Source organism: Capra hircus, chromosome 11, assembly GCF_001704415.2.
Source record: "Capra hircus breed San Clemente chromosome 11, ASM170441v1, whole genome shotgun sequence".
NCBI classification, from domain to species: Eukaryota; Metazoa; Chordata; class Mammalia; order Artiodactyla; family Bovidae; genus Capra; species Capra hircus.
This window is the reverse complement of record NC_030818.1, coordinates 20256927-20278911: the sequence shown is the minus strand read 5'-3', so window position 1 is coordinate 20278911 and position 21985 is coordinate 20256927. Positions and strand designations below refer to the sequence as shown.

The following is a 21985-nucleotide window of genomic DNA, read 5'->3' as shown; positions in this document are numbered from 1 at the left end:
TGAGTTCAGGTTACTCCTTTCTTCCTCAAATTCAAACTATTTACTCTGACAGTGGAGGTGAAAAATATCTTTAAGGGACTAGATCTGATAGAGTGCCTGAAGAACTAAGGACAGATTCCTGACGTTGTACAGGAGACAGGGATCAAGACCATCCCCAAGAAAAAGAAATACAAAAAAGCAAAATGGCTGTCTGAGGAGGCCTTACAAATAGCTGAGAAAAGAAGAGAAGCGAAAAGCAAAGGAGAAAAGGAAAGATATATCCATTTGAATGCAGAGTTCCAAAGAATAGCAAGAAAGATGACAGCCTTCTTCAGTGATCAGTGCAAAGAAATAGGGAAAAACAATAGATAGGGAAAGACCAGAGATCTCTTCAAGAAAATTAGAGATACCAAGGGAAAATTTCATGCAAAGATGGGCTCGATAAAGGACAGAAATGGTATAGACCTAACAGAAGTAGAAGATATTAAGAAGAGGTGGCAAGAATACATGGAAAAACTGTACAAAAAAGATCTTCATGACCCAGATAATCACGATGGTGTGATCACTCACCTAGAGCCAGACATCCTGGAATGTGAAGTCAAGTGGGCCTTAGGGAACATCTCTACAAACAAAGCTAGTGGAGGTGATGGAATCCCAGCTGAGCTATTTCAAATCCTAAAAGATGATGCTGTGAAAGTGCAGCACTCAATATGCCAGCAAATCTGGAAAACTCAGCAGTGGCCACAGGACTGGAAAAGGTCCGTTTTCATTCCAATCCCAAAGAAAGGCAATGCCAAGGAATGCTCAAACTACTGCACAATTGCACTCATCTCACACACTAGCAAAGTAATGTTCAAAATTCTCCAAGCCAAGCTTCAGCAGTACGTGAACTGTGAACTTCCACATGTTCAAGCTGGTTTTAGAAAAGGCAGGGGAGCCAGAGATCAAATTGCCAACATCCGCTGGATCATCAAAAAAGCAAGAGAGTTCCAGAAAAACATCTATTTCTGCTTTATTGACTATGCCAAAGCATTTGACTGTGTGGATTATAATAAACTGTGGAAAATTCTTCAAGAGATGGGAATACCAGCACACCTGACCTGCCTCTTGAGAAATCTGTATGCAAGTCAGGAAGCAACAGTTAGAACTGGACATGGAACAATAGACTGGTTCCAAATAGGAAAAGGAGTACATCAAACTTGTATATTGTCACCATGCTTATTTAACTTATATGCAGAATACATCATGAGAAATGCTGGGCTGGAGGAAGCACAAGCTGGAATCAAGATTTCTGGGAGAAATATCAATAACCTCAGATATGCAATTGACATCACCTTTATGGCAGAAAGTGAAGAAGAACTAAAGCCCCTCTTGATGAAAGTGAAAGAGGAGAGTGAAAAAGTTGGCTTAAACTCAACATTCAGAAAACAAAGATCATGGCATCTGGTCCCATCCCTTTATGGCAAATAGATGCGGAAACAGTGGCAGACTTTATTTTGGGAGGGGCTCCAAAATCACTACAGATGGTGATTGCAGCCATGAAATTAGAAGACGCTTGCTCCTTGGAAGGAAAGTTATGACCAACCTAGACAGCATATTCAAAAGCAGAGACATTACTTTGCCAACAAAGGTCCGTCTAGTCAAGGCTATGGTTTTTCCAGCAGTCATGTATGGATGTGAGAGTTAGACTATAAAGAAAGCTGAGTGCTGAAGAATTTGATGCTTTTGAACTGTGGTGTTGGAGAAGACTCTTGAGAGTCCTTTGGACTGCAAGGAGTTCCAACCAGTCCATCCTGAAGGAGATCAGTCCTGAGTGTGTTCACTGGAAGGCATGATGTTGAAGCTGAAACTTTAATACTTTGGCCACCTGATGCAAAGAGCTGACTCATTTGAAAAGACCCTGATGTTGGGAAAGATTGAAGGTGGGAGGAGAAGGGGACAACAGAGGATGAGATGGTTGGATGGCATCACTGACTCAATGGACATGAGTTTATGTAACCTCTGGGAGTTGGTGATGGACAGGGAGGCCTGGCATGCTGCAGTCCATGGGGTGGCAAAGAGTCGGACACAACTGAGCGACTGAACTGAACTGAACCCTGACACTAGGTGGCTCCTTCCTACAGATATTCTGCATGGAAGTTAGGTCCTAGCTTTTACGACTTTTCAGCCTAGACTCTGGCCTTGGGCAAGTCCTCTCCCTCCCCAGCCCTAGCTCTTCCCCTTGAACCAAGTGGGCAGGCACATCTGATTTTCAGAGCTCAACCCCCAGGCAGATCCTACGACTGATGTTTTCCATCAGTCATGTCTCTGTATGGTTTCCTCTGAGATGGGTCCAGCAGGCCCACTCTCCCTAAGTCCACAGTCATGTCCTCAAAGGTCCTCATCTCCTGTGGCTGCAATGCCAAGAACTCAGCCACCACGTGCCTTCCTCTGTTCTCTCACCCAGGGACCATCGGAGCGCTAGGCCCGCAGAGCAGACCCTAGTGGACAGAGTGAGTCACATTGATAGCGAGGTTGTTGTCACCACCCTCTGCAGCTAGGCACTTTTTTCTCTCTATTAAAAGGCCAGGAATTCATATTTTTAACAAGCCTCCCACATCCAAGAAAGTTTTAAAGATTTAAACGACCGGGTTTAAATTCTAATTTCCTCAGAATCTCAGTTACCCGTCAGAACCTCAAGAAGGCTTTTCTTAGCCCCTGGTTCAGGTTGCAGTCCCAGTTTTATTTTCTCATAAACTCTGTGCTTTCATCTCCATTACCCTCATCATACTTTATTGCTATTACTTGTTCAGTGCCTGCCTTCAGACTATAGAATTCATGGTGGCAAAGACAGGATCTGCTTTATTTCTCACTGTATCCCAAGCCTCTGACAGAGCAGCACCGTATTTGCAATATAAACGAGTAAAGGTAATTTTTTTCACTTACTCAAGCACACACATTTAAAAATACAGATTTATTTGATCTGAAAGTGTCAGAAAATATTACATTTTGAGAAAACATATCAATACTGTCCACTAAAGACTTCAGATAAATAAGAGAGAGACTTATATTAAGCCATTATACTCTGGGCATTTGAATAATGATTTATCAGACATCAACTTTACTAGACTGCATAATGGTTAAAAATGACTGATCCCAATTGATGTTATATGCTATATACAGTTATTTTAAGAAAATTAAGTTAATTACAGTTAAGTTCAGTTGCTCAGTCGTGTCTGACTCTTTGTGACCCCATGGACGGCAGAACACCAGGCTTCCTTGTCCATCACCAACTCCCGGAGCTTACTCAAACTCATGTCCATCGAGTCATGAGTTTCCTTTTTTTTTTTTAGACATCATATTAAAAAAAAATTAATTACAAGGAAGGCTAAAAAACTTCTTTAAGGTGTTTTTTATATAGCTAAGGCCATTAGATACTGAGAAAGCGTAAGAAATAATATATATATGTATATTTTAGAAATAATACATTTTGAACGCAGATAAACAGAAGGTAAGAGACAAGGAGTGCAAATTGGAGTATGTAAACAGAGTGACACTTCCTACCTACAATTCAGGAAATGTCTGTTCAGAGAGTGGGAAAGTATCCACTCCAAAATGGCTTTATCAAAAAAAATTTCTTAGTGTACAGGAAGAATATATTCTCCAGGCAAGAACAGCACAGAAGATAATGTACAAGAAATACATTTAAATGAGAAAAAATAGGCAAATACACATTTCTAACAAATGAGACCCTGGACAACATTGCTGGATTCCCTACAACAGGAAGATAGGTTAAGAGCTGGGGACTGACTATCCTTTCTAAACTTATCTGAAAAATGGATAGTCTTAACTAGGACAATCAAATATGAGATCTTAATTAAAACAGAACTTAGAACTGAAGATATTTAAAGTAGAATTAGGATTTTAGGGAAGTCTCTGATGGCCCAGTGGTGAGAATCAATTCTTCCACTGCCAGGGCTCTGGGTTCAATCCCTGGTTGGGGAACTAAGATCCCACAAGCCGAGTGGTGCAGCCAAAAACAAAATAAAATTTAGGATTTTTTTTTTTTACTAAGAGTGGTTACCAAGGAAAGTGATGATTATCAATCTGTAGAACAGGTTGTAAATAAAGCCCAGGACTTTAAACTACAAGTAATTTCAAAGACAACAATATCACTTGCTTTGATTTCTACACTCCCAGAGGCATATTCTTTCTGTGGTTGTTTCTGGTACATTGTATTTATCGTCCAAAAAGAGTTTGTCTTAGAGGAGCAATGAATGTCATTTCAAAGTTTTATAACATTTTTAAAGTAGTTTTTTTTTCTTTACTGAATTAGCACATCCCTCACTGAAACACAAATCTTACACAACGTTTTTTCACATTTGAGCTTTCTCAGGTTGCTCTGAGCCAATAACTTGGACACTTCCTCTGGGCAAACAACTTTCAGGCCACTGAGGTCATCATTATTTCACTCAGTGATCATTCTCACATTGTCTCAGACACAGGAATCACTTCTATTTTAAAAGAAGGAATGCTTCCCAGGACCTGACATTACCTTTCTAGGGTCAAGAAAAGTCCACATGAATAATAAAATACCATAATTTCAGATTCTGGAAACACAAAGCAGCTTACATGCACGAATCTGGGCTCTAGAGGCCCAAGGGCTGACAGTCCCAATATTAAGTGCTGTGTGATGAGCTCCAGGCTCCTTGATAAGGACAGAAGTCATTTCACAAATAACTGTGATGCCAAGAAGAGAGTACGAGTGCCATGGAAAGAAGCACAGATGCTATGCAAGTTCACAAAAGGGAGAGAAAACCAACGGCTGAGCTGCCTTCGTTGTAACGAATGCCAAAGCTAGATATGTTGGAAGGAAATAACTGGGTCAGCAAAATCACTGATGTGATATACTTCAACTTAGAAAACCTTTACAGAAAGTGGATACTACAGATAACTTGCCTCATTCGAGTTTCTAACTGAAAAAGAAATTGAGATATTCCTGACAGTATCTGAACAACGTTTAAAAAAAAACCTAGGAATATAAATTATTAGAAAAAATAAGTAATGTGGGAAATATTTGCTAATACTGTTTTGCTTATTACATAAATAGTTCCACATGGCCCAGCTTTCTTAGCTACATTTATTACTAGCTCAGCTGGTATAGAATCTACCTGCAATGCAGGAGACCCTGGTTTGATTCCTGGATGGAGAAGATTCCCTGGAGAAGGAATAGGCCACCCACTCCAGTATTCTTGGGCTTCCCTGGTGGTTTAGACGGTAAAGAATCTGCCTGCAATGTGGAAGACCTGGGTTCAATTCCTGGGTAGGGAAGCTCCCCTGGAGAAGGGATAGGCTACCCATTCCAGTATTCTTGGACTTCTCTGGTGGCTCAGAAAGGAAAGAATCCGCCTGCAATGTGAAAGACTTGGGTTCGATTCCTGGGTTGGGAAGATCCTCTGGAGGAGGGCATAGCAACCCATTCCAGTGTTCTTGCCTGGAGAATCCCCATGGACAGAGAAGCCTGGGAGGCTACAGTCCACGGGGTCGCAAAGAGTCGGACAAAACTCAGTGACTCAGCACAGCGTAGCTATTTAGTATTACTTATTAGCACTATTTTTTTTCTTTTGTATGGTATTAGTCTTTGGAGGCTTCCTACCAATACTTATGGAGTCCTTGTTATATGCTGGGCGCTATATTTGGCACCAGGAAGAGAGTGATGAATGAAAACCACCTAGTTGCTACTTTCATGGAACAACCACGCAAATAACTATAGAATCACAACTGTGCCAAATGACAAGAAGGAAAAGCACAAGGTACCTTCTTGCCTGAGAGTGCCAGGGGAATCTTGCCTGAAGAAATGCCGTTTATGGTGAGGCTTGAAGGATGAAGGGAGTGGGGGGTGGTTCGTAAGGGAGTGTTTCAGAAAGAGGGAACACCACATGACAAGGGCGCAAGGCGGGAGGAGCACAGTGCAGAGGAGGAGAGACGGGAACTATGAAGCCTGAGAGGCTGGGCGGCGCCAGCCCTGAAAGGCGTGCTAAAAATTCTGAACTACATCCTAAAAGCAAAGTGTGTTCAAGCAAGGAAGTGACATGTGAGGCTTATGCTTAATCTATGGCTTTGGCTGACACTGAGAGCCAGCAATGACTGAGCAGGGGCAAGAGGCTATGAGACCGGCTGGGAGGTTTACATGATTGTAGCTTGGGTGAAAGAGGATGGTGCCCTGCTTGGAGGGCTGGCTGGAGACTGAGATGGGGAGAGAGAGAGGGGGCACACACGCATGCCTGGATGACTCAAGGCATGTTTTAGAACAATTCTGAGAACTTGGTGACAGGGGAGACATCTGGTTTGGGGGTGCTGAGAGACAAGGAAGAGTCAAAGAGCATTCCCAGCTTTCCTAGTTATGGGGATGGAGGTGCCGTTTACCTTAGTAAGGAGGGGCAGATGGAGGAAGAGTGGATGCAAAGGCCTAACGATGAGTTGAGTCTGAGATGTCTGTGAGTCATCCAAGTGGAGATGTCAAGCAGGACATTGGATAATCAGGTCTAGACCCAGAGGAGAGGTCTAGAGACACACATTTGAGGATCCCTGGTAGGTATGTAGCATTTGAAGCCATGGAGGATAGGTTTGGCTGGCAGGGAGGAGGAAAGGGAGATAAGACTTAGCAACCAAGGATCAAACCCTAAAGCTCATCAATTTGGCCCTCTTGTGAGAGCCCTAAATGTCATGCATAGATACTTGCATTTCACACCAGGTATTATCATATTAAATTACCATATTGCATTTTAATCTTGTACTCTAATAAGAATGCATAGGCTTCCCTGGTGGCTTAGTTGGTAAAGAGTCACCTGCAATGTGGGGGACTTGGGTTTGATCCCTGGGTTGGGAAGATTCCCCTGGAGAAGGGAATGGCTACCCACTCTAGTATTCTGGCCAGGAGAATTCCATGGACTGTATAATCCATGGGGTTGCAAAGAGTCGGACATGACTGAGCAACTTTCATTTTAACTTTCTAATAAGAATGCATAGACACTTAGTTTAAAATGACTGCATGTAACCCAAACTGGCATTGCTCAGGAGAGATGTGAAAGACAATAGGGTCCCGACCACTGAAAAGGAGCAGGCACCCTGGGGGTACAAAACCTGTTTTCTGCTGAAAAAGTTACACAACCTGTCTTCTGGAGAAGGAGGGCTGTTTCCTTTCCAGGTGGCTCAGTGGTAAAGAATCCGCCTGCCCATGCAGGAGACACAAAAGGCACAAGTTTGATCCCTGGGTCGGGAAGATTCCCCTAGAGAAGGAAATGGCAACCCACGCCAGTATTCTTGCCTGAAAAATCCCATGGACAGAGGAGCCTGGCCAAAGGGTCACAAAGAGCTCAATGAGCCCAGCACAGCATGTGAGATGGGAACAGGAAAACATTTATCTATTTCTTTTTGTTCCCACAATACCTGTACACAGGAACACAGACTGAGCTGTTAACACTGTGAAATTCTTAAAACTTAGAGCACATCCAGAATTCTGAATTAGTGGGAAAAGAGGCAAGAAGTAATACGACTGCTTCTTTTTCATTAACGGGGTTCAAAGACCGAGAAAATGTTAGCACGTATTTTCAGTCCTCTCCACGGCCTTGGACAGTCACAGCCTGCTGTGCACTGGGGACTGATGGTGGCCACTGCCCGGACCCTCCTCCTGCTGTCGGGGGGGGTGGCCTGTCTAGCTTGCTTGCTGCCTCCCCCAGTGTAATCACCAGCTCTGCAGAATTACACCTTCCTCCCTCCTTCCTCTGGGACTTGCCTTACTCCCCGCTGTGTAACACCGAACAAGCATCACCATATCTTAACTGCTAGCTCACAACTGATTTTCACGGCTATTAAAGATACAAGGGGTCTCCTGGTGAAGGGTTATCTATAGCAGCTTTTAAAACTTCATAGTACATGTTAAATCCAAGTTAAAATCTTTTAGGATAGAGAAAAACTCTAGATGTATCTACGCCACTTGCTCATAGTTGAGGCTGGAATTGTGCTAATAAAGTAAATAGTGCTCCTGGTTACTGTGTGGACTTACCTCTTTGGTGATACAAGGAAGCAACATCGCCAAATTACAGAACTTCACAGCATTGTCGGTTTGATTAAGATCGGCATAACACTAGAAATGAAAACAATAATATGAAGGGCAGGGCATTTTTGTGCAATGGATTCAAAGTGATCTTAGAAAAGTGGTCTTCATTACCTTGGCCATGAACATGTAATTGGACTTAGAAAACCCAGGCTGTAGTTCTTCAACCTGATTTTAAGAGAAAACAGAAAAGAGACTATCAGGGAAATATTAGAACACCAAGTAAAGGAGATATATTTCAATAAATCAGACATGAACCACGTTACCCTAAGAATTTAGGCTGGTTGTGTCACACTGGAATCATTTTATCAGCTCAAGTATCTTTTGGGTGGAAATACAGCTTTTGAGCTTACCCATTAAAATGGGATTGTTACTGTGGTCATAAAGCTTACAGAGCAATGAGATACTTTAAGATTTGGGGATCACCTTGTATAACCATCTTCCTCACTTCCCCTTCTCTATCCTTTCTTTCTTTTCTTCCAGGGACGAAACAACTGGTGGTACAGGCCCCTCAGGACAAGTCCCTACAATCTCCTTAGGAAGCAGGAGTGGAGTGTGACTTGCATTCCACGGCAAGCATCTTCCACTACATTAATATTTGATTTCTGATGATTTCAACATTCTGTACGAGCTGAATAATAACTGAGGCCCATGATGTCAAGTTCTTTTAAATAAAAGGCAGATGCTTAAAATAACTAGTCAAAGTGGCAAACCACCTTGCAGATTTTAGTTAGTGGGTATGATAAAGTTCTTTACACCTCATCTGCAAGTGTCTCATGTACCACTTCCTTTTCTTTACCTCTGGTAAATAAGAATTCCGCCAGATATGTGGTGTTGCTACTAGAGAACTCTTAGAACCTAAGCCTGTCTTTGCATTGGAGCTAGATTTTGAAGCTCCCAGGTTGGGACCCCGACCCCCAACACAGAAGGAGGCAGAAGCCAAAAGGAGGATGCTTTAAAAAAATTTACAAATATATGCTTGTTTTACAACTTATCAGACATATTCAAAATTAAAAAGTGAAAGCTTCTCTGTTTCAATTTTATTCTCAATTATGATCTATTTCCCCAGGGGCAACCACTCTTAACAGTTTGACAAATGCACCCTATAGACCTTTAAGCAGAGGAACTCCCTGCCTCCCACCTCCTACCTCCCCACTACTCAAGATGCCTCATTTCTGAAAAAAAAGTTAAATAGGAGCATTTCCTACTTATTGGTCCCACACTCTTTTTCCCCCTCAACGTATCACAGACACGAACACAAATCTACCTCATTGTTTCTAGGAGCTGTATTTCATAGTACATATACACTATGATTAAATTAAGCATCGCCGTTAGACATTTAGACTTATTTTTCACTATTACTAACAATGATCAATGTACGCCCTTGCTCCTACATGCCCGTGTGATGTGTGCAAGAGAGATTCCCAGAAGCTGGATTTCGGAGTCAAAAGATACCTACATTTTAAGGATGAATAGAGGGGAAAGCAAGAGCTAGGGTTCTGAGGAATGTTCCAACACCTTATGAGAGCACATCCCTTGTAAAGGCCACTTATTCTCTGCAGAATCCAAGAGAAGGGTCCTGGGAGGAGGAGAAGGAGGACAAAGTCTCTTGGGCTAGGAAGCCAGACGAGGTGTAACTCTTTAAGACTGAGTGGATGAACAGCGTGTGGATCTGGCCTAGAACCTGTTAGCGTAACACCGGAGCTGCCGACAAGACTGAAGGCAGTTGCTGTTCAGCCCTGGCCAAGGCCTTGAAAGCCCAACAGAGCCATCCACGGTGCCAGCGGGTTCTGGTCCTCCCGCTTCTTCTCTCTTGTCCAATTATTTCCATTTTAACTCTTTGAGTTAAAAATTTTAAAATTTCTTTAATGTTGTTCCCACATGGAGATGATAAATGCTCACTAAACTTACTGTGATAATCATTTCGTGATGTATATAAGTCAAATCGTTATTCTGTACACTTTAAACTTATACAGTGCTACATGTCCATTATACTTCAATAAAAGCAGAAGAAAAAAAAAGAAGGACCTAGATTAAACTTTATTTGATTGATGTCCAGTAGTTGCCCTCATTCTGTCCAAATCCTATCTAGATAATTTGTCCCAACAGAAGCACATCAGCAGCTTAATTCTTTAATGTTGGCATTTTAATTTCACATATATACTTTAATACTTATGTCTAATTAACCAGAAAGATCATAAGTCAGAGCACCTCTTTTTGTGCTTATGGTTAAAAAAAAAGAAATCCAAAGGAACAAAATCACTGAGGACAGTGCAGCCATGAAATTAAAAGACGCTTACTCCTCAGAAGGAAAACCCTGACAAACCTAGACAGTGTATTAAAAAGCAGAGACATCACTGCTGACAAAGGTCCGTACAGTCAAAGTTTTTTGGTTTTGTCATCTGAGCCACCCTATGGCTGATTCATGTTGATGTTTAGCAGAAAACAACAAAATTATGTAAAGCATTTATCCTTCAGTTAATAAATAAATAAATAAATATCTTTAAAAGCTATGGTTTGTTTTTCCAGTAGTCATGCATGGATGTGAACCACAGGGAAGGCTGAGCGTTAAAGAATTGATGTTTTTGAATTGTAGTATTGGAGAAGACTCTTGAGAGTCTCTTGGGCAGTAAGGAGATCAAACCAGTCAATCCCAAAGGAAATCAAGCCTGAATATTCACTGGAAGGACTGATGCTGAAGCTGAAGCTCCAATACTCTGGCCATCTGAAGGGAAGAGCCGACTCATTGAAAAGACCCTGATGCTGGGAAAGATCGAAAGCAGGATGAGAGGGTGCAGGAGAGGGAAGCCTGGTCTGCTGCAGCCATGGGGTGGCAAAGAGCTGGACACGACTTAGTGACTGAACAACAACAAAGGAACAGAGGCAGGCTGCTAACAACACTTACATAGTAAAATGGAGCAGATTCTGACCTTTGCCAAAGGCATTAGCTGCATAACAAGGAAGGTTGGGCTATTCAGTAGAATGTTTTAATTAACAGGCAGTTTCTATGATGTTCTTCAAACTATGCCATAACATCTGGTAGAAAATACTGTACTTGCTTACTTCATCTTGGTCATCCAAGTTCCCCAAAGGCAGGAGCTGTTACGGTCATTTCTGTATTCCCTTCATTTGGTATTAGGTGTATGCTTAAACACTGCTGAATAAATTAGCTTTGTTTTAAAACATCTCAGGAAGTCATGCAGCAGCCCTCTGTCATATCAAGTCACAGAAGACAGCTTAGCAGCTGGTGAAACCACTAAGGAAGATTCGGGGATCTTGTGACTGCTAACAGTGAGTGACATCAGGATGGCCAAAATTGCCACACCTGTCTTCTACTACACACACCCATCCAGGAGTGCTCCAACATGTCACGGGCTGCACATGAAGGACCTCGAGATCTATAAAAACAGGTCAAGCTTTAAAACCGCGTTGTACCACAATTCCAATCATAGGTATTTACCTAAGAAAATTTAAAACATGTCTACATGAAAGCTTGCCTATGAATGATCATAAACACTTTATTCATAATAGCTCCAAGCTGGGAACAACTCAAATGTCCATCAATAGGTAAATGCATAAGTAAATTGTTGTAAATCCATGTGATGGAATATTATGAGGCAATCACAAATACATTCAATAAATTGACTGCCTCTCAAAACATGCAGAGCAAAGGAAGCCAGATATACAAAGTATCAAAGCTATGATTCCATTTATACAGAACTTTAAAACAGGCAAAGTGGTGGTAGTTACATAAGTATACCAACTTGTCAAATTTCACAGAACTGTACACATAAAATGGGTGTATATAATTGTATATAAACTATATCTTAATATATTAAGATATTCAGAAATAATTAGTCTGGGTTGTAGCCTGGGTTAGCATTTTTTAAAGCTCTCCAGACAATTCAAATGTATCAGTTCTGTTCAGTTCGCATAGACAAGGTTAAAAACCACTGACTGAGGGAATCAGGCCATAATTTTGGATGAAGTGCGAAGCATGCTGTATCTTAAAAGAATCCCATTTGCAGATGTCTTGGTCTTAAACCACCTCCCTAGATGTTTTGAGGCTGTGGAGAACTAGATTTCACTGGTTATATAAAAAAAAATAACAGCAATATCAGCAATGTTTCTTTTTAGTTAGAGCACTTAGTGTGTGAGACCATGGGCCGAGAAAACTACATGTATTATTTCATGTAATTTTCACAAAAACAAAATTAGGTATTATTATGCCTACCTTACTGATAAAGAATTTAAGGTTAGGAGAAATAAACAAACAGGTCCATGTCATATTAACAGTAAAAGTCTCAGCTCTTAAACTGTCTGATTCTAAAACTAGAGCTCTCTCTCTACAGGAGAGAATGGCATGGCTCTGGAGCTGTATTCCTGTGAACCTCTTTGGAGGCAATGGAGTGGGGCAGGACTTCCAGTCTGGGTTCTGACAACATGACTTCCTGTTGGGACCAGCGGGGGTGCAGAAACATGGAGTGTGGGAGCCACGGAATGTGCTGTTTCTTTTTCCTTGCTTGTCCCCCCAGGCTTCTCAGTTCCTCCACAGCCCTCAGCCCTCAGCACTCTAGGCTGCTTGGTACCCTTGTAAATATGGGGTGAAGCACTCCTGATGCCTTCTCACCCTCTTGACAAACACTGTGGAACGCATTTCAGACAATATCTAAGTCATAACGGAATGGTGAGGTCCTCAAGATGGTTCGACGAGGTGTTTACAATGAGGGTTTCCCTGCTGGCTCAGACAGTGAAGAATCTGCCTGCAATGCAGGAGACTCAGGTTCAGTCCCTGGGTGGGGAAGATCCCCTGGAGAAGGGAATGGCTACCCACCCCAGTATTCCTTCCTGGAGAATTCCATGATCAGAGGAGCCTGGTGGGCTAGAGTCCATGGGCTCTCAGACAGACAGACACAATTGAGCGACTAACTTTCTTTCTTTTCTTTTACATTTGAATGAAGTTAAAATTCTTTGAGCCTTTATTGAGCACTTATGAGGTCCTGGGCACTCTCTAAGCAATTTGATTGGATTAACTTATTTAACCTTCACAACAATACTATCACCTCCATGTTATTGATTAAACTGAGACAGAAAGATATTAAGCAACTTGCCCACTGTCAGTCAGCCAGTAAAAAGCAGAACTGGGATTTAACCAGGTGGTCTGGTTTCAGAGTTTGTACCTCTATATCACTGTGCTTCTTACTTACTTTTGATTTTATCTGTGTAATACTTCAGGTGCAGAAGCACCTTAAGAACTTTTGTTCCATGTCCTGAAAACCTGACCCTCTAATTATAACTCTGATACCATCAAAAATGGGTTTAAAGTTCAAATGAGATTTTTGCTAATGAACATGTGATTAGTCACTTAGTTGTGTCCGAGTCTTTGTGACCCCATGGAATGTAGCCCGCCAGGCTCCTCAGTCCATGGGGATTCTCCAGGCAAGAATACTGGAGTGGGTAGCTGTTACCTTCTCCAGGGAAGCTTCCCAACCCAGGAATTGGACCCAGGTCTCCCACATTGCAGGCAGATTCTTTACCAGCTGGGCCACCAGGGAAGCCCAAGAACACTGGAGTGGGTAGCCTATCCCTTCTCCAGGGAAACCTCCCAACCCAGCAATTGAACCAGGGTCTCCTGCATTGCAGGCTGATTCTTTACCAGCTGGGCTACCAGGGAAGCCCCATGAACACAGCAACTTTTATAAATCATTTTAAATGCACGATGATCTATATCCTTATAAAATTTAACAAGGGAAAACTAATTCTTGATGTTAGAAAGAAGCTGAAGGGATAATACAGTATCAGACTTCACTCATGTCTTTGACCTGCTATTGTGTGACACTGGAAAAAGTTACATTCCTGATGCCTTGATTCCCTTTCTTACAAAACAAAAAACATCACACTAGATAAAAAAGAAGAAACATACAGCCCTTGTACTTATATATCCATACTTTATCCCACTGGGTACAGGCTTGATTTCAGAATACTTATTTCTTCAAAAAGCTACTAGCCATTGTTCAGAGAAGTGAAGTATATTTGCTATCTTAGAATATGATTTTTAAACTCCCTCTAGGTTCTACAAAATCGAGCCCTAAAATATACCAAAAAATACTAGCCTTTAAAATATATTTGACAATACTGTTCAGAGCCTGATTTTCTCTATATTGTAACAAATCTGAAGTAGGCAGGAAGGAAAAGAAAAATCAGTAAGATTCCATAATTGGTTCCAGAGAAAAATGAAGAGATTAGCCCAACAGCAAGTTGGTTAAATGTGTGGATATATTATACATTCTCATGTGTGCACACATACATATTACTATTTAGAGTTTATCAGCAGAGCAATTGTACATTTTAGGATGGTAATGAAAATCCTGGTTTGGTCTGATGCCCCACGAATCCATAGAACCGTCTGCAATTCAAAGAGTAACTTTTAAAATAACTCATCTTCTTGGCAACTTTTATATTTAAGATTAAACTGGTTCTATGTTAGGATAATCAGGAGTATTTTGGACCAAGTCTAATAATCTGGAGGGTTTCCCAGGTGGGCCCAGTGGTAAAGAATCCATCTGCCAATGCAGGAGAAGCAGGAGACATGGGTTTGATCCCGCGGACGGGAAGATCCCCTGGAGGAGGAAATGGAAACCTATGCCAGCATTCTTGATGGGAAAATCCCATGGACAGAGGAGCCTGGCAGGCTACAGACCATGGGGTGCCAAAGAGTTGGACATGACTGAGCAACTGAGCATGCACGCTTTCTAAAAATTAGGACGTGAATGCTTTTGTACATAAACAGTCTGGAGAGCTATACTGGATTTGGCAGTAAGGGCTGCCACACCTAGGACTTAGCACAGAACTATCCTCTAAGAAATAGTTTGAACATGCCAAAATGAGGACACAATCTGGGGCTTCAGTTAGAGGTCTACACATGGACAAGAGAAAGATTTCCTTGACGGCAATTGTAGGTGGGCCTGATGAAGACAGGAGCCAGACTGACATTGAAATAATGGATAGGCAAAACATACCTTAAGGAAATTTTGCAAAGCTTCTTGTACAGTTGAGGACGGTATACTTCCAAACAGAGTAGCAGCCATTTTTCTCTCAATCCAGCTCAGTTTTGAGACCTGCAAATATACAGCAACATCACTCAGACCGCTGACCACCTTTTGAATGAACAATCTGTCCTCAGATGCACGCGTGGATGCACATATGTAGGGGATGCACACAGTATCAGGCTGTCAGTTTCAGCTTAGTCATTCAGTCGTGTCTGACCCTTTGTGACCCCACGGACTGCAGCATGCCAGGCTTCCCTGTCCTTCACCACCTCCTGGTGCTTGCTCAAACTCATGTCCATAGAGTTGGTGATGCCATCCAAACATCTTATCCTTTGTTGTCCCCTTCTCCTGCCTTCAATCTTGCCCAGCATCAGTCTTTTGAAATGAGTCCGTTTTTCACATCAGGTAGCCAAAGTATTGGAGGTTCAGCTTCAGCATCAGTCCTTCCAATGAATATTCAGGACTGATTTCCTTTAGGATGGACTGTTTGGATCTCCTTGCTGTCCAAGGGACTCTCAAGAGACTTCTCCAACACCACAGTTCAAAAGCATCAATTCTTTGGCTCCCAGCTTTCTTTATAGTCCAGTTCTCAAATCCATGTACGACTACTGGAAAAACCATCGCTTTGACTAAACAAACCCTTGTTGGCAAAGTACTGTCTCTGCTTTTTAATATGCTGTCTAGGTTGGCCATAGCCTTTCTTCCAAGGAGCAAGCATCTTTTAATTTCATGGCTGAAGTCACCATCTGCAGTGATTTTGGAGATCCCCCCAAAATAAAGTCTCTTACTGTTTGCATTGTTTCCCCTTCTATTTGCCAAGAAGTGATGTGACCAGATGCCATGATCTTAGATTTTTGAATGTTGAGTTTTAAATCAACTTTTTCACTCTCCTCTTTGACTTTCATCAAGAGGCTCCTTAGCTCTTCTTCACTTTCTGCAATAAGGGTGGTGTCATCTGCATATCTGAGATATTGATATTTCTCCTAGCAATCTTGATTCCAGCTTGTGCTTCATTCAGTCTGGCATTTCACATGATATACTCTGCATGTAAGTTAAATAAGCAGGGTGAGAATATACAGCCTTGACGTACTCCTTTCCCGATTTGGAACCAGTCTGTTGCTCCATGTCCAGTTCTAACTGTTGCTTACTAACCTGCATACAGATTTCTCAGGAGGCAGGTCAGGTGGTCTGGTATTCCCATCTCTCTCAGAATTTTCCACAGTTTGTTGTGATCCACACAGTCAAAGGCTTTGGCATAGTCAATAAAGCAGAAATAGATGTTTTTCTGGAACTCTCTCTTTCAGTGATCCAGCAGATGTTAGCAACCAGATCTCTGGTTCCTCTGCCTTTTTAAAATCCAGCTTGAACATCTGGAAGTTCACAGTTCATGTACTGCTGAAGCCTGGCTTGGAGAATTTTGAGCATTATTTTACTAGCGTGTGAGATGAGTGCAATTGTGCAGTAATTTGAGCATTCCTTGGCATTGCCTTTCTTTGGGATTGGAATGAAAATTGACCTTTTCCAGTCCTGTGGCCACTGCTGAGTTTTCCAAATGTGCTAGCATACTGAGTGCAGCACTTTCACAGCATCATCTTTTAGGATTTGAAATAGCTCAACTGGAATTCCATCACCTCCACTAGCTTTGTTCGTAGTGATGCTTCCTAAGGCCCACTTGACTTCACATTCCAGGATGTCCGGCTCTAGGTGAGTGATCACACCATCGTGATTATCTGGGTCGTGAAGATCTTTTTTGTACAGTTTTTCTGTGTATTCTTGCCACCTTTTCTTAATATCTTCTGCTTCTGTTAGGTCCATACCATTTCTTTTCTTTCCTTTTTTTTTTTTTTTTTTACTTTATGTTACTTTACAATACTGTATTGGTTTTGCCATGCGTCAACATGAATCTGCCACGGGTGTACAAGAGTTCCCAGTCCTGAACCCTCCTCCCACCTCCCTCCCCATACCATCTCTCTGGGTCCTCCCAGTGCCCCAGCCCCAAGCATCCTGTATCCTGCATCGAACCTAGACTGGCGATTTGTTTCTTACATGATATTATACATGTTTCAATGCCATTCTCCCAAATCATCCCACCCTCTCCCTCTCCCACAGAGTCCAAAAGTCTGTTCTATACATCTGTGTCTCTTTTGCTGTCTCGCATACAGGGTTATCGTTACCATCTTTCTAAACTCCATATATATGCGTTAGTATACTGTATTGGTGTTTTTCTTTCTGGCTTACTTCACTCTGTATAATCGGCTCCAGTTTCATCCACCTCATTAGAACTGATTCAAATGTATTCTTTTTAATGGCTGAGTAATACTCCATTGTGTATATGTACCACAGCTTTCTTATCCATTCATCTGCTGAGGTCTATACCATTTCTGACCTTTATTGAGCCCATCTTTGCATGAAATGTTCCCTTAGTATCTCTAATTTTCTTTAAGAGATCGCTAGTCTTTCCCCTTCTAGTGTTTTCCTCTATTTCTTTGCACTGGTCACTGGAGAAGGCTTTCTTATCTCTCCTTGCTATTCTTCGGAACTTTGCATTCAAAGGGGTATATCTTTCCTTTTCTCCTTTTCCTTTCACTTCTCTTTTCTCAGCTCTTTGTAAGGCCTCCTCAGACAATCATTTTGCCTTTTTGCATTTCTTCTTCTTGGGGATGGTCTTGATCACTGCCTCCTGTACAATGTCATGAATACCCGTCCATAGTTCTTCAGGCACTCTATCAGATCTAATCCCTTGAATCTATTTGTCACTTCCACAGTATAATCATAAGGGATTTGATTCCGATCATGCCTGAATGGTCTAGTGGTTTTCCCTACTTTCTTCAATTTAAGTCTGATTTTGGCAAGCAGGAGTTCATGATCTGAGCTACAATCAGCTCCCAGTCTTGTTTTTGCTGACTGTATGGAGCTTCTCCATCTTTGGCTGCAAAGAATATAATCAATCTGATTTCGGTATTGACTATCTGGTGATGTCCATGTGTAGAGTCTTCTCTTGTGTTGTTGGAAGGTGTTTGCTATGACCAGTTTGATCTATTGGCAAAACTCTGTTGGCCTTTGCCCTTCTTCATTTTGTACTCCAAGGCCAAATTTGCCTGTTACTCCAGGTATCTCTTGACTTCCTACTTTTGCATTCCTGTCCCCTATAATGAAAGGACATCTTTTTTGGGTGTTCTAGAAGGTCTTATAGGTCTTCATAGAACCATTCAACTTCAGCTTCTTCAGCATTACTAGTTAGGGCATAGACTTGGATTACTGTGATATTGAATGGTTTGCCTTGGAAATGAATAGAGATCATTCTGTTCTATTCTCATCATGAATCAAGGTAAATTGGAAGTGGTCAAGCAGCAGACGGCAAGAGTGAACATCAACATTTTAGGAATCAGTGAACTAAAATGGACTGGAATGGCGAATTTAATTCAGATGACCATTATATCTACTACTGTGGGCAAGAATCCCTTAGAAGAAATGGAGTAGCCCTCATAGTCAACAAAAGAGTCCGAAATGCATACAATACAATATATATAAATATATATCCATGTTATATACACTAGAAATATAACCTTTATGGTATTAGTATCTTGCCTTCCTTTTTTATAATTCTAACAAACCATGAGCTCTAAAAGCACTTGTTACCAAACCAATCTAAAATACTCTTAAGCAGGCTTGTGTCCAAAGAAAGGGGTTGGGGGTGGGGAATGATGCTGATCCTGTTTGTTCACGTGATTCTTGACTGTGAGATGGTGAATAGTATTTCCTTGTACAGAATACAGTAGCTACAGGACTCAGCCTTTGCCATGTTCCCAACCTGACCAGAATGCAGCAGCTCAGAAACGTAAACAGGCCAAGGTTCCTCAATCCAGAAGGAGTGTGCCATGAGGGCCCGGTGTATGTATTTATAATTCAGGGGAATTTTTTAAAAAGCAACAACCACCAAAATTAAATCTCATATTGTCATTTGTTTTTTGCTTTCTTTTTAAATTTTTTCACTTTTAACAAATATGAATAGCAAATATATAATATAAAAGATTAAAGGGATTCAAAACGAGTACTTAGAAGGGGAACTATGCTCTCCACAACCCCATCAAATGTCTTCCTTCTCAATGCCACTTTCAAGGGTTCTAGGTAGCCATTGTTTTGTTGTTGTTCAGTTGCCCAGTTGCGTCCGGCTCTTTGCGACCCTATGGAATGCAGCACGCTAGCCCTCTGAGGTAGCCATTCAATTCAGTTCAGTTCAGTCACCCAGCCGTGTCTGACTCTTTGCAACCCCATGGTCTGCAGCACACCAGGCCTCCCTGTCCATCACCAACTCCCGGAGTTCACTCAAACTCATGTCCATTGAGTCAGTAATGCCATCCAGCCATCTCATCCCCTGTCAGCCCCTTCTCCTCCTGCCTCCAATCTTCCCAGCATCAGGGTCTTTTCAAAGAGTCAGTTCTTTGCATCAGGTGGCCAAAGTATTGGAGTTTCAGCTTCAGCATCAGTCCTTCCAAAGAATATTCAGGACTGACTTCCTTTAAAAAGGTAGCCATTAACCCCTATTTAAAAAAAATTTTTCTATAAATATTTTATAATAACTTCAAATGGACTGTAACCTTTAAGAAGTGTGAATTACTATGTTGTACACCTGAAACTTACATAATATTGTACATCAACTATAGCTCAGTTAAAAAAAAAAAAGAGGTACTAACTACTGATATTATGTAACTATTAACATCGGAGAAGGCAATGGCACCCCACTCCAATACTCTTGCCTGGAAAATCCCATGGATGGAGGAGCCTGGTAGGCTGCAGTCTATGGGGTCGCTAAGGGTCGGACATGACTGAGTGAATTCATTTTCACTTTTCACGTTCATGCATTGGAGAAGGAAATGGCAACCCACTCCAGTGTTCTTGCCTATAGAATCCCAGGGACGGGGGAGCCTGGTGGGCTGCCGTCTACGAGGTCACACAGAGTTGGACACGACTGAAGCGACTTAGCAGCAGCAGCAGCAACTATTAACTTATGTAAGCTATAAGGATACACCGTATAGCACAGGGAATATAACCAACATTTTATGATAACTTTAAATGTAGTATAATCTATACAAGTGGCTTCCCAGGTGGCCCTAGTGGTAAAGAACTTGTCTACCAATGCAGGAGACATAAGAGACTCTGGTTAAATCCCCGGGTCAGGAAGATCCCCTGGAGGAGGGCATGACAACCCACTCCAGTATTCTTGCCTGGGAAATCCTATGGACAGAAGATCCTGGTGGGCCACAGTCCCTGGCATCACAAGGAGTCTGACATGAACCAACTGAACACACACGCACAATCTGTAAAAACTACATTCACCACGTTCTACACCTGAAACTAAGATGATAACCGTAAGTCAACCATACTTCAAAAAGAATACTGCTGCTGCTACGTCGCTTCAGTCGTGTCTGACTCTGTGCGACCCCAGAGATGGCAGCCCACCAGGCTCCCCTGTCCCTGGGATTCTCCAGAGTCGGTATCCCCCCAAAATTATCCTCTGGCTTTTCTACATAATGTTACTTTATTGCTATGCTTATTTTTTCTTTTTTGAACTAGAAAACGAAGATATCTTGTTCACCTCCTTCTTTGACTTGTTTTCTCTTAACATTATAGGTTTTAAGAGTTCATCTAGAGTAACTGAAGTTCAGTCATTTAAACAGCTCTGAGACATCCATCATTTAAACATGTATCAATGATTTTTCACCCACTCTTTTTTTCAGTGGACATTTGGGTCTTTTTCCATTTTTCTGCTCTTAGAAACAAGGCTGCTACAGCCATTCTTATATATCCTTCTAACGCACATTTGCAAGAGTTTCTATAGGGTAGGTACCAGTGTCATACAGTAAACAAACAATCAAATTCAAGAGATAATACCCAATTGTTTCTAAGATGGTTACATCAATTTGTACTCCCACAACAATGTAAGAATTTCTGTTATTCCATATTTTTGAAACATCTCATATTAATAATTTAAACTTTTATCAAATGGGAATAAAATGGCATCTCCTTATTTAATTATCATTTCCTATTATTTCTAATTCAAGATTTATGGTTTTTAAGCTGTTTTGTTTCTGAATTTCTAATACTGATATAATTGCTTTATGATCAGAAAACCCGTATGATATCAATTCTGACTTGCTTCATGATCTCGTGTATGGTCAATTTTGTAAACATTCTGCATATGCTTGAAGAATGTATGTCCTCTTTGGTTAGCTACATGTTTTCAACTATGTTTATTAGATCAAAATTATTAAATGTGAGGCTCCAATCAATGTTTTAGATACTTACTAGCACTTTTTTGTCTCTTGTTCTTATTAATTATCAAAGGAGGGGGTGAAAATCCACCACTATGTAGTATCCTTACTTCCTTTCTGTGTCTTTTGATCTCCCCTTCATATTTTGTCTGTTCCTCTGTGCTGCTTCCTGGCAACGCTTTCAGATTTATCCTCCTGCTGCTGCTGCTGCTGCTGCTAAGTCGCTTCAGTCGTGTCCGACTCTGTGCGACCCCATAGACAGCAGCCCACCAAGCTCCCCCGTCCCTGGGATCCTCCAGGCAAGAACACTGGAGTGGGTTGCCATTTCCTTCTCTAATGCATGAAAGTGAAAAGTGAAAGTGAAGTCGCTTAGTTGTGTCCGACTCTTCGCGACCCCATGGACTGCAGCCTACCAGGCTCCTCCGTCCATGGGATTTTCCAGGCAAGAGTACTGGACTGGGGTGCCACTGCCTTCTCCATCAGATTTATCCTAAAGGTCGTTAATTCTCTCTTTAGCGGTTTCTATCTACTACTAAATCCTTCCACTGAATTTTCATTTAATCACAAATAATATACTTCTTTTTAAAATC

General features: G+C 41.6%; 1 protein-coding gene across 2 annotated transcripts in view; it reads right to left on the bottom strand.

The window, feature by feature from the left end:
* RMDN2 (regulator of microtubule dynamics 2) overlaps positions 1 to 21985 on the bottom strand; it is a 64572-nt gene that overhangs the window by 4833 nt on the left and 37754 nt on the right. The window contains exons 8-10 of one of the 2 annotated variants that reach the window (XM_018055132.1): positions 15094 to 15192; positions 8189 to 8242; positions 8024 to 8104 (exon numbers count right to left, since the gene is read on the bottom strand). In XM_018055132.1, the coding sequence (XP_017910621.1) occupies positions 8024 to 8104; positions 8189 to 8242; positions 15094 to 15192 (234 nt within the window). The remainder of the gene's footprint in view (positions 1 to 8023; positions 8105 to 8188; positions 8243 to 15093; positions 15193 to 21985) is intronic. The other variant, XM_018055133.1, reaches the window with a different exon arrangement.